Below are 12857 nucleotides of genomic sequence, written 5' to 3' on the forward strand. Positions count from 1 at the left end.
TGTACCAGCCTCCATAGGGCAGGACTTGAGGTGGATGAACATCTCAGAAATCCTTTGCTATCATTCAGTAGTAAGCTGATGATTTCATTGCAAAAGCATGTTAGGCTTATGTTACTTGGGCCACACTGGAATCAGATGTCATCAATATTTTTATTTTATGGACAGTGTGACTCAATTTAAAAGCAAACCATGCAGTACCAACATGTGGGCATTCACTGGTAGCTTTGTAGTATTGACCAGGTGGAGACCAGCTGTACATTGACCTTTTGTACATAGATTCATTTCGCACTTCAGGATTGTAAGGGTGAGAGGAAATCATAGATTCAGTTCTCACCATAGCTGGTAAGTAGCATGGCCAGCATTGGACTGCAGCACCAGAAGCCATTTTGCTGTGTTCTCCATGCAGGAAGGTCTACCATTGGTGAAGATGAAAAGCATTGCATCTTCCAAGTGCAGCACTTTGTAACAGGTAGTTCATTGGAAGTCCAGTGATCCCCATCCATTACCAATGATACCCAACCATTACTAGGACATTGGTTTTGTTATACTGTTCCCAAATGTTATTTGTTCAAAACCCCAAGTTTAACAGAAGAGTAGTCATCTGCCCACACAATGGATGTAGATAAACTTTTTTTTTTCATTTGGAAAATTGATTTTCTCTGATGCCTGTGTAGCAGCTCTTTCAACTTGTCCTTGAAGACGCTGGTTGTGAGTGTGAAGAGGATTGGGTTCAAGGCGCTGTTCACTGGCAGGAAAAAAATGACTACCCAGGAAGTGATTGTGTCTGGGAAAAGAAACAAAGTGTGAAAAAGAGACATGTTTCATAATATTTTCCTAACATTTGTAGTGCATGCTATTTTCGAGTGGGCTGCCTCATTCACTTATGTTTTCTCTCACTGTATTAAAATCTCTGCTGGAAGAGTGTAGGAGCCATAAAAGTGAGGTTATATCATTTAACTTTTCTGAATTTTAATAACTACTTTGTAGGCTGTTGTGAAGCTAAATGAGGAGAAGAAATATGTAAAAACATTTCATAAATTATAAATTGATGTATAATATGTTTTTCTTTATAGAAAAACAAGAACATGAAGAAATAAATGCTTAATTAGTAAACAGCATTCAGGAAACTTCTTGTCCAGGGTCAGATGAACTTTGATCTTAAGTTCTGGAGGGCTTATTGCCTTCATGTTTTGGCTGTCCTATTCAGAAGGGATTCTGACAGTTTGAAGAAGAAAAGCCAGTACATTTCCAAACTTAATGCATTCCTTCTGTGTGAAGCTTTACAAATTCTAGTAGAATATACTAGGAAAAGATGCCACAAAGGGTTCTTTGTGAGGAGACACTTTGGATTAGCTGAGCATCTTTAGTTGAAAAAACATGTATTTGTCCTGGCTGAGTAGCTTGGTTGGTTAGGGCATCATTCTTGTACCCCAAGTTTTGGGGTTCCATCCTCAGTCAAGGCACATACAAGAAACAGCCAGTGAGTGCATAAATAAGTGGGACAAGAAATTGATGTTCCTCCTCACCTCTCTCTCTCTTCCTCTCTCTTCTCTCAAGTAAATGAATAAAAAAAACTTTAAGAAAAAGCATTTATGTAATAATATTGTGTTAAAATACTGTGGAAAGATATAAGGCATAGTCTGTACTCATAGATACATTAAAAACTAACGCTGACATGAGACAGTTAATATGAGGCCAATAAGTGAACTACAAACAAAACTGAATGAATATTTCATCAGTGGAGTTGGATGGGAATGGGTTGGGAGAGGTATGGAATGGTAGTATGGAAGGAGGAGTGCTTGGCTTAAACCTTGGAGGATGAAAAGGGATGAAAGGGAGGATGTTTCATAGGCTAGAAGCTTACAGGTTGAAAGTATAATCCAGATGGAGGGAACAGCTTCAGCAAAGGCAAGACTTAAAAGAAGTTCAGAAAAAAAAGTTCAATAATTCTAATGGGCCTGGATCACAGAATATATGAAGGTGGAGCAGGAGGAATAAAAACATTTTTAATTGAATTTTTGGGGTAACATTTGTTAATAAGATTAGATAGTTCTTAGGTGTTCAATTGTATAATACATTATCTGTATATTGCATTTTGTGTTCACCACTCCAAGTCAAGCCTTTGGTCTTACTGCTACATCCAGCATTGGGACTTTATTCCATGAGCAACAGAAACCAAAAGACACTTCAGTCTCGTTTAATTTGAAATGTTAGGACATAGGAATTGAAATATTTGGGAAGTTGTGGTATACTAGAGACTGTTCACCAAAGTCCCCATCTGTCACCAGTAATTAACGCTGCTTTCTGCATAACAACTGACTTTCCCTGAGTGATCTCACATATTCTTATGGCTTTGCTCTTGCCACCAGTAAAGCTACCCATTCCTCACCCCTTATCTTCACTTTTACATCTCCCCTGGCAGGAGGGGCGTCTATGCCTTGCTGTTAGATTAACTCAACTAATAGGTTGAGGGGATTCTGTGGATGGCAGGCAGGCAAGGTCTCTCAAAACTCTGTGCACAAACCAGAGGGACTTAGATGTTACTTGTACAGTTATCACTGTTTTAATGAGGGCTTCCCATGCTTTCTTCCCTGGATAAATTTCCCTGGTAGATTTGCAGAAGCCTGAAACAATGAATTGAATATGATATCAAAACTGTTTCAGTGAGTCAGGCTAAAGCCCTGGGTGGCCCCTAAATGGGTAAGACTTCTAGGTCTCAGAAAAGGATTCAAGTACAATCATAACTAATGACAGGTTATTTTTTCTGATTCAAGTAGGAGAGTGAACAGGGACCCTGGCCTCTTGGCTGAGGCACCTTCTGTGGAGCACCTAATGTTCTGAAGAGCCTAGTGTGAGGATCATTTGGCCAGGACCATGCCACAGACCCATGGTTCTTAGTAAGGTACATGTGCCTAGGAATAACAGGAGCCTTTTCCAAAACACCCCTGTAGAGGCCTTAGCCTTTATGGATTAAATTCAGAGGCCTGAGGTAGAAACTGGGCATGAATATTTTGATTTTTCACATGTACTCTTGGTTAAGAACATTTATCTTGCTTAGGTAGAGGCAAGACAGTAAGACTTTTTCTCTTACTCTTGTTTTTTTTTATTATTCTTTTTAGATCACACCACTGCCCAGTTGCTGTGTTAGAATACTGAGTATAAAACACTGAGGGAACTAATAACTGTTTATATTGAAGTTGTAGGCATTTATGGGGAATTGTAAGGCACTGTGTTCTGACCTCTTTAAACAAAGGGCATAGACACATTTTCATATGTCTATGGGGACTAAAAAAACATTGGTTCATGTACACAATGGAATACTATGAAGCAGAATGAAAGAAGGAGCTCCTACCCTTTGCAACAGCATGGATGGAACTGGAGAGCATTATGCTAAGTGAAATAATCCAGGCGGTGAAAGATAAATACCATATGATCTCACTTATAAGAGGAATCTAACGAACAAAATAAACTAATGAGCCAAGTAGAACCAGAGACATGGAAACAGGGAACAGACTGATGGAAGCCAGAGGGGAGGGGAAGGAAGATAATTGTCAAAAGAAGGGGAACATGTCAAAGAACATGTATGAGTGAGCCACGGTCATGGACAATGGTGTGGGGATGGACGGTGGGAGCAAGGGGTGGGCTGGGTGGAGGAGGGCAAAGGGGGAAACGGTGGGACAACTGTAAGAATACCAATAAAAAAAGAGAAGGCACCGTGTATTTGGGAATAAGAGAAGGGACAGACCTGGTATTTCCACTTGGAAGAGGGAAAGAATTTTAATTACAAACACGGGAATCCAGCAGATGGCATCAGAGAACACGATAAAAAAGAAACGGTTTGCAACAGCCACCTCTCTTCCAATGCGATGCCTCACTTTTGTAGTCTGCAAGGCTGTTTTTTTAATGGAACAGAACATAACACCATAGGAAAAGACAATGATGAGGAAAGCCAGCAAGTTCACACCTGTTGGAAAAAGCACAGCTTTTAACATCTCACGAGCACACGTCAGCAGTGAAAATACTATGTTACTGAGATGTCTAATGTGGTACGTGTTACCCTGAACCTCCAAGAAGCACTATTTTGTATCAGCTCAGTGCTACCCAGCCAAATCCTGAGTTCAAGGGTATAAGCTTGAATAAGCTGAAGGAATAAGGTTTGCCAGAGCAGAAAGAATTCTAGACTTCTGAAATTCGTATTTGGGTATCATGAGGTAAATTTTAGTTTTTTAAAGCATGAAAAAGAACTACTTTTGTTTTTATCTCTCTGTTAATTCAAAGCTTTAAGGGATTATGGTAATCATATGTACATCTTAAAAAATAAGTATGACCTCATTCCTTTATATTATAAAAATAAATGAGATAACCTAGGAATATCAAGAAGATAATAGCTTAAACTTCAGAAACATTATTCTTCATTTTTTGGAATTAAATATCAATAATACATAAAACAAAAATATATTTTTGGTTTTTTTAGATTGCTTATAGTCATTTAAACTAAAATTCAAAACCTTGTATAATTGTTTTAGGACAAAAGCAAGAAAAAAATTTAAAATTTAACTGTATGAATTACTCTCTTAGAGTTAAATATATTCAGAAGGTTCTCACTTAACATCATCCTGTAACACTGACTTTTTACTCACTTTGTCATATTATTGCTATAATAAAAATCCCAAGAGTGATCATATTATACCTTATGATGAACATAAAATTTTCACATAATACTAAAGTTGTTAAAAATGTTCATTTGACTTCGACTGTATGTAAGACTGGTGAAGTCTAGAGGAAAATATTATAAATTCAAGGTATTCTGTTGTTTTCACTTAAAATTTTTCATTTTTATGGAATCTCAATATAAAACCATACAAGATTTTGTTAAAGATTGATTTATATTAGGTCTCTTGTCATAAAGTTGAGAATAAAATAAAATGACTGTTAAGATGATCCTCTGGTACAAGTTTTAAAAACAGACCTACAGGAAGGATCAAAGTATATCTTCTGAAGGCACAATAAAAATGTGAGATATTAACAGCAGGGGGGTCTGGGTGATGGGTATAGAGAAATTGTGCTATCCTTGCAACTCTTTTCTAAACTTGATTTATTCTAAAATGTAAAAAAAATTAAAATTGTATGTTCTTATATTCTTTAAGCAGAGAGTTGGACTCCTCAGAGAGAGAAAAGGAGACAGAGAGAGGACTTCTCTGAGAGAAAGGAGAGAATCTTTTTATCTATCCAGAATAGATGAAAAAAACAAGAGATAAAAAAACTCTTTTAGCTGATTCCCACCCCTTAACTTCTCACACCGTAACTTCTTTCACCCTTCATCTGGGCCTATTCCCTGGCTTTGGGCCTCTAAGTCCTCTGCCTTCTCCTGAACACAACCTCTGCTGCACTTAGCTAATGCCTCCTCTCCCTGAGGGCCTCAGTTTGGATTCATTTCACTAGGAAGCCTCCTAGAACATGTTGTACAGGAGTAGACGTAAGGATGTGTCTTCTTCAGCCTGCGACATAAGGATGTGTCTACTTCTCCTCATCCCGCTTTCCGACTGCAGGTCTATGAGGAAAATCTGCTGTATCTCCAGTACCTGCAGTAGTGCTTGGCCTATGATAAGTGCTTCATAAATTCATGTTGAATTAATGAATATAATGCAATATAAAGTAATGCAATATAAAGTAACATAACATAGTCTGGTGTTCATGAAGGAAGCTCTCTATGAAGTGCACCTGTGCTAGGAACAGCTTACAATATCCTAGGAAGGACATATTAATAAAAATAGCTATAAAATAGGATAGTATGTGAGGAGTGTTATTAAAATTTGGCATATAGGGTTTTTATTTTTCAGAAGAAGAAGAGAAGGAATGGTGAAAAAGAGCTGGAGACAATGGCTAGGGCCATTTTGTGATGGACTTTCAGCAACTAATTTAAACTTGACCTTAGTAGTTTCAAGGTGTCATTGAAGGTCTCTGAGTAAAGGGAAGCATAGTTCCTTCAGTCCTCAGGGAGTTTATGGCAGTGGTAGGTACCACATGAATAGGAGAGAGGGGCCCAGAGGACAAAAGACCAGTCAGGGCTAATGTAACTCAGGGTTTAGTTAGTAAGGTTTTTAAAGGAAGGTATTAGAAGTGTGTTGAGAGTCCAGAAGAAATGGAAAGGGGAGGCATATTTGGATAAAAAATATTTGTGAAAAATAAAAATAGGCTTATTTACCAGTTAGATGGGAGAAAAAGATAAGAAGAGGAACTTGAATGATAATACTTTCATAAAGAGAGGACAGGGAATGTCCTTAATTTTAAACAAGTGAGATACCTATTAGATGATGAAAAGGGCTTTTAACCTTAAAGGGCTAAGTTTCACCTTCATTTGTAACAGAGAGGACATGGTCTTATTTTGTTAAAAAATAGTGGGGATTGAAGAGTTTTATGGTGCCCTTACATTGTTAACTTTGGAGAAGCATTTACCAAAGACGATAACCTTCCTGGAATTTCCACTCAGATAATCTCCTGTAAGTGAGTTTTCAGAATTTTATATTGTTATTTATTTAATCATATCTAGACTGTAAAAAAATAAATTCAAGTAACTTGGTAGTGTGAGAGAACAACTAAGTGACCTAGATTTCCTCTAGCTTATAGTCACTATGTATGAATATGAAATCAAAGGTGTGACATATAGTAAATCATGAAATATTGACAGTATGCTTTTTATGTTAAATCTCTATAACAAAAAGTTTAATAAAAATTCTGTAAATACACAACAAGGACTTTTAAAAAAAAGGAACACAGACTTATCTATATTTGTTTACTTTCTGAGATGAATAAAAATTACTTTGCCAAAATTTATGGCATTTCTATCAAAATTATACTTGTCCGGTGAATAAAAAATATAATTTACCTAGGAAAATTCCAAGAGAATATCCTTCACTTCCAATATCTTCACTTTGGTCATAATAAAGTGGAAAACATACTCCATTTTTTCCATAAAAGTTTCCAAAATAATCCTTGTTTGAAAATGGAATCACAGCTATTACAAATCCCACAATCCAGATGCCAATGAGGATGACAGAGGTCTGCCGTTTTCCAGGACGAATATTACTGAAGGGAAAGACAATGACCAGGAGCTTCTCCAAAGTCAAGTACGTCAGCAGCAGGACAGAGACTTCTGTGGACAGCATGGCCAGGACCCCCATGAGGTGGCATGGGAAACTCTCCATCCATAGCAATGCATACTTCTGGTACTGCCCACGATATTTTATATCAAAAAAGCCAATGAAGAACAAGTAAACACCCATAAGACAGTCTGCACCTGTTAAGGAATGGATATAGGGTATGTAAGTAGTTCCCAGCATTTGTTTTTGTTTTCTGATTAGGCCTACTTCCTTATCCTATATTAAGTGAACTAATATAAACACAGTACTACAGCAGTACTCAGAAGCCATGGGAGTTGAAGAATGAATGCACTGTTTCTAAGTACCACACTGCATCTTAGTTTTATAATGTAAGAAAAAAGGTTTTGGGGGTAATTAGAGGCAGCTTGATTTTAAACAGTAAACAAGTAGTATTTACATACTTAATAAAAAGTATAATTTTCTGGGTTTGAGTAGCATGGATGTTACTATAATTGAGGGTTAAACAAAGTTTAATTTTATAACTCACAACCTGTCCTCCAGAATCCATCCCTTGACTCTTTGGCTTCCTGTTACCCCATTTCCAAGACATCCCCAGGGGTGCGTACTAGATTCCTGAAAACTCATACAATTTACAACAGAGCAATCATAGATAATAGCACCATCATACTTTTAAAAAATTATTTATTTATCTTTAGAGGAGAAGAGAAGGAGAGAGGGAGACAATATCAATCAATGTATGGTTGTCCCTCGAGCATCCCCTGCTGGGAACTGGCCTGCAACCCAGGCATGTGCCCTGACTGGGAATCGAACCATGATCCTCTGGTTCACAGGCCCACACTCAATCCACTGAGCTACACCAGCCAGGGCCCATCATACTTTTTTAAAAAGTTGCCTGACATATATAATTTATATTAAACACCATTGGTTGGAGGCCAGCATATATCTAGTTTATAGCTCACAGAATATATCCTAGATATGTGTAGATAGAAAACATACTTACAACAAAGGATTTTGATGGACATAGCGTGAGTCAAGTTTTCAGCTTTAATGAAAGATCTCATGCCAATGACAAAAAGATTTCCAAAGCAGGTTATGAAAGCTATAACCCAGACACATATTCTGAGGATATTGTTAGCCAAGAGGTCCTCAAATGAAGAAATGCCGTCAGTCAAGGGCATACATATTCGTACATGGGGAGCATAGGAGCAGTATCGAAAGTTTTTGAAATAACTAAAGTCAAAAGGAAAAACAGAGTCACTTTGCAGTAATGACACAGAAACCACAGCTGCAATCCCATCAGGGCTGTAGCTCTCTTAGGCATGCAACTTCACTAGTTCTGCTTGTTTTTGTATAACAAACATTATGTAACTTAAGAGTTCTTCATGAAATATGTTACTCTAGGCAGGGTGCTTCTTTTAAAAATAAACCTGAAGAACATAGAAATGTGTGGCTTGTGTGAAGTGAGTCAGGGGAGGATAGGAGAACGCGAAGTCCCCATCATGTGGAATTGTTCTCTAGGGTGCTGTAAAAAGTACATTGTCTTGGTTAAGTTGATCTTGAGCAAACATTCAGGGGCTTGAATTTGGGATGCAAAGGACCTATGGTAGCTCAATGAAAACATTCCTGTCTTATACATAGTTCTAAGTATACTCACTTAAGCTTGCCTCATTATTCCTGGCAGGAAAAAAGCATTTTTGAGACTAGAAAAACTCAGTCTCACTGAAGCCAGGAGGAAAAGCAGCTGTCTGAAACATAATTTCTTCCCAGAGACCAGAAAAACTTTATTTCTAATTATGACCCAGGTATATGGAATGGTCAAGCATTTGAACGGGGAAGGTTGTCTGGCTTATTGCCATTTTTCAGACCTGTATGTTTAGGATTTCCTCCCATAAGACTCTTTCTGTTTTTGTATTTTTACCACCTCTTTTAGTTCATCTCTTTTCTTCTAATTATTTTTGTTTCCCTCCCCATCCAGTTGGTAGACCAGCAAGTTAAAAAAAAAAAGCTTGACTTTCAAGCCTCACAAGATGAGACCCCTGGCCCCCCAGATCCTGCTTACTTCCTCCACTTCCTGCCTCATTCCACCCAGACACACTGGCCTTCTTCTAATCCTCATACTAGCCAGTTCACCCCTTCCTCAGTATGGTGCTTTTGCTTTCCCCTCTGCTTGGAAGATTCTTCCCTCTTCCCTCTGATACTCAAGGCTTCTCTCTCTCTCCATTAAGGTTTGCTAGAATGTCACATCATTCTGACTTCTCTGTGAACCATCCCTCAATCTCTTCATCTGGCTGTACTTGTTTTTATAGCATTTATTAACTATTTGTTTGTTTACATGTTTGCTTTCTGGTTCTGAAAGTCACATGAAAGCTCCATGGGGCAGACACTTCTCTCTCCTGGTCATCCTGTGCGCTCAGATTTGGAACAGTACCTAGCACATGGCAAGTACTCAGCAAACACTTCTTAGACAAGCAAATGAAGGGTGCATAATTTAGTACTGGGATGTCAAATAGAAAAGTTGGAGGCAATCCCTGCCCTATGCAGCTTACAGTCTAGTTTTCCCATATCATCTACCCAATTAAAGGAACTTGACATATAATTCTCTCGTTTTCCCCTCCTTCCCTGGAGTCCCAGACACACGCTTGACCTCTTGGTTATTTCAGGAATTATGTCCACTGTCTTCTGGTAGAGCCAGCTAGGGTCTCTCAGTGGTTTGGCCTCTCCTCCCACTGTGGCACTGGTTGGCAGGTGGAAAGGTTGGGGTGGTAGAGTGTTTCCGAAAGTGTGAATAGGGAAAATGAAAGAAGAACTCAGCCACTTTCTAGGAACTCAAGTTAACATATTTTCTGTTTGTTGGGTCCTTCTGACCTCAAACTAATGTTCTCTATTGAGTTCTAAAGGGGTTGAATTTCTCTATTCTAACACCTCACTTCTGCCTGTAACAAGGAAATGAGATCCTCCTTCAATATTTATCTACTGGTGCCACAGAAAGAAAAGTTGTGAAAACCACATGAGCATGCATTGATCACTTGTCCTTTAGTAATTACACCTATGTCACAAACACAGAGAAAATGTTTCCCCAAAAGAGCACCTTCACACCAACCATTTCAGCCACTCGCTGCACCCAGCTTGTAAGCTTACTTCGAATTCTCCCTATTGTTGTGGATAACAATGGTTAATTTTTGAAATCATGAATACATAAATTACACAGTTGATAAAGAAATAATCATGTCATAAACACATATATTAACACAACTTACACAGTGCACTTTAGTCAAATATATTCAAGTGACTTATCAAAAACTACTACAAAGATTAATTACCTCCATTCTGAAGTGCACTTAGTAACAGTAACAACACCTGGAATTTATATAAGCACCTTTCTTCCTAAGGGCTCAAATCTTAGAGCAGCCAACTGCTCATTCATGAGAGGTGAATTAATGTTCCCAGGTCTCCTGAGTACCACTGAGCCAATGACTTCATCTCGTGTAATGTGTGGCATTTTGGTACCCTGATCTCTTATTGGGCCTCAATTGGATAAACAGCGTATTTCCAGAGGGACGTGTCATTCATGTCGGCACATCAAATATTGAATTCTATTTGAACAGGGACCAAAGGTGACAAAATTAAAAAGTTCTCAATAAAAAGAGTTTTCTTGCACAAAAACACATTGCAGTGACACATGAGAGTCTGCACTAGAATATCTGTGGCATTCCATCATGCAGTCTTCTCTGTTCTTTTGTACATACATACATGTGAGAAAGATTCCTCATGGGCTGAAACATGTGTGTGTTTATATTTGGAATCTCTATCCTTTCCAGGTCTCTAGAAAACAGGAACAACAGGTTTTATGTTTATAGGGTTTTACTTTTTAGTAATTGAATTCTTTGTCACTTTGTAAATATCACCCTTCAAAACCTTATGTTACCAATTTAAAGTAGGATGAGAATTTTACAGCAAGCTATCTCAGGAAATTGCCACTTCTCTTTCTGCCTCCTGTACATTGGAGCTCTTTTTTCCCTTTCTATGCAGAATTATATTACTAATATAGCACTGTCATTTGTTTCTTTGGTTTAAAACAGCAGTGGTGATTTGTGCAATTATGAACTTGGCTTGATAGTCTGATTTTAGAAACCACAGCATGTGAGTTAGAAGGTTTCTGACAGGAGCTGCTAACCAGAGAGCATCACTAAGTGAGTTTGTGAGAATCTGAATTTTAATACAGTCATTTTTCCTGGCCTATGAGTCTTTATGGGGAAAACCAGGGAAGCAAGAAAAAGAGCCCCAATTCAGGACAACTGTTTTCTAAGACAACCATGGAAAGCATCTTTTTATTCTTCTAGCACCAGAAGCTATACTTGGAGGGCTGCAATGGTAACCCATCTACTCATCACTTATCTACATGCTTCTTCAAATATGGGTTCTTTGGAGACCTCCTTTGGAGACCTAAAGAGGTCTCCAAGGAACCCATTAATTCATTTTTAGGGTAGCATGAATAAATGGAGTATGCCAGTTCTCGGGAACTATGAATGCAGAGAGGGCAATCTAAAATGACAGAAACCTTACTTTTAAAGTTTACTGTGAAAAGGTGTTTGATTCTTACTCCATGTCTTTTTGACTAACCTGAATAAAGATTTCTTGACATGGTCCTGAGTTTCCCTTTGCCTGGTGAGTCCTTCACAGAGAAACCACCTTGCTTTTTGGTTGTCAGAAACAAAGCTCAGAGGGGAGATGCTGCTACTGCGTCCTCACAGGGACCCTCCTAGAGGAAATGCTGGAGTCCTTTTAAAAGGATTTCCCCTCCTTGTTTTTCTTTTGCTCTCTAGCTTTCTCCTGAATTTATTTACAGATTTAGCTTTTCGTAGATTGTGTGATTATTTGACTAATAGCCTATAGTTTCCAAAAGAGTGGAAAGTTTCCATAGACACTATATCCTGAGTGTCTAAGACAGTGGTCAATAAATGTGAAATAAATATGTAAATGAATGTTTAGAAAAAATACATGAGGCAACAGAGAAAGAAATTTAAAAAGAAAAGCTTAGAGTAAACAGTTATGACTTTGACTTTTCAGAAAGGTATAACATGATAACTTAATGTTTTGTCTCTCAGAATTCAGTATGTGGTGAGTGAAGGAAAGAGTCATTTTGTCCACATTTTATCTATTCATATGTTTAAAAACTATGTATTATTTATATTTTTTGGTTTTTAATATTCTAGTTTCTTGAGAGCAACAACTGAGTCCTTTACAACAGTGGATGCTAACTACCAGCTGTTGAGAGAGAACTTACATCTTGCATTTATTTTCAATAGAAAGCTATGTAGCAAGAATAAAAAGTGACATTAAGTCTCAGTCTTTGGAATTAAACAAAGAAAGGCTTTAGGTTGATACTGGGTAGTGGAGTATATCTTCTCTGAAAAAACAAAGGATAACTAGCAGAGCTGTTGACAGCATTTGCAGCCTAATATATTTGGAAGTTTAAACTACTTAACAAAATTAATTGTCTAAATAGTCTTTGTATGATAATATTTTCCTACACTGAGTTGAAAGTAACAAGCATGCTCTGTAGACTGAGAGCAAGTTGATTACTATAGGAAAAGGAAAGGGAAGAATCAGGAAGTCTTCCACAATTTGTTCTTCACCAAAGTTTCAGTAACAAAACAGTTGCAAATTTAATTCTATGTGAAAACTGTAAGATGAGTTTTTCCCATATGAATTAGGTGTGTTTCCAAGTAAATTACA

At 37.7% G+C, this 12857-nt stretch overlaps 1 protein-coding gene across 1 annotated transcript in view; it reads right to left on the reverse strand.

The window, feature by feature from the left end:
* Positions 1-560: 560 nt before the first annotated feature.
* The window catches only part of RXFP2 (relaxin family peptide receptor 2), a 34747-nt gene continuing 22450 nt past the window's right edge, over positions 561-12857 (reverse strand). Inside the window, exons 14-18 of the mRNA XM_053672838.1 lie at positions 10872-10943; positions 8122-8351; positions 6887-7297; positions 3746-3964; positions 561-784 (exon numbers count right to left, since the gene is read on the reverse strand). Coding sequence (XP_053528813.1) covers positions 561-784; positions 3746-3964; positions 6887-7297; positions 8122-8351; positions 10872-10943 — 1156 coding nt within the window. The remainder of the gene's footprint in view (positions 785-3745; positions 3965-6886; positions 7298-8121; positions 8352-10871; positions 10944-12857) is intronic.

This window comes from Artibeus jamaicensis, unplaced genomic scaffold (assembly GCF_021234435.1).
Source record: "Artibeus jamaicensis isolate MK-2021 breed Jamaican fruit bat unplaced genomic scaffold, CSHL_Jam_final contig_793, whole genome shotgun sequence".
Taxonomy (NCBI): Eukaryota; Metazoa; Chordata; class Mammalia; order Chiroptera; family Phyllostomidae; genus Artibeus; species Artibeus jamaicensis.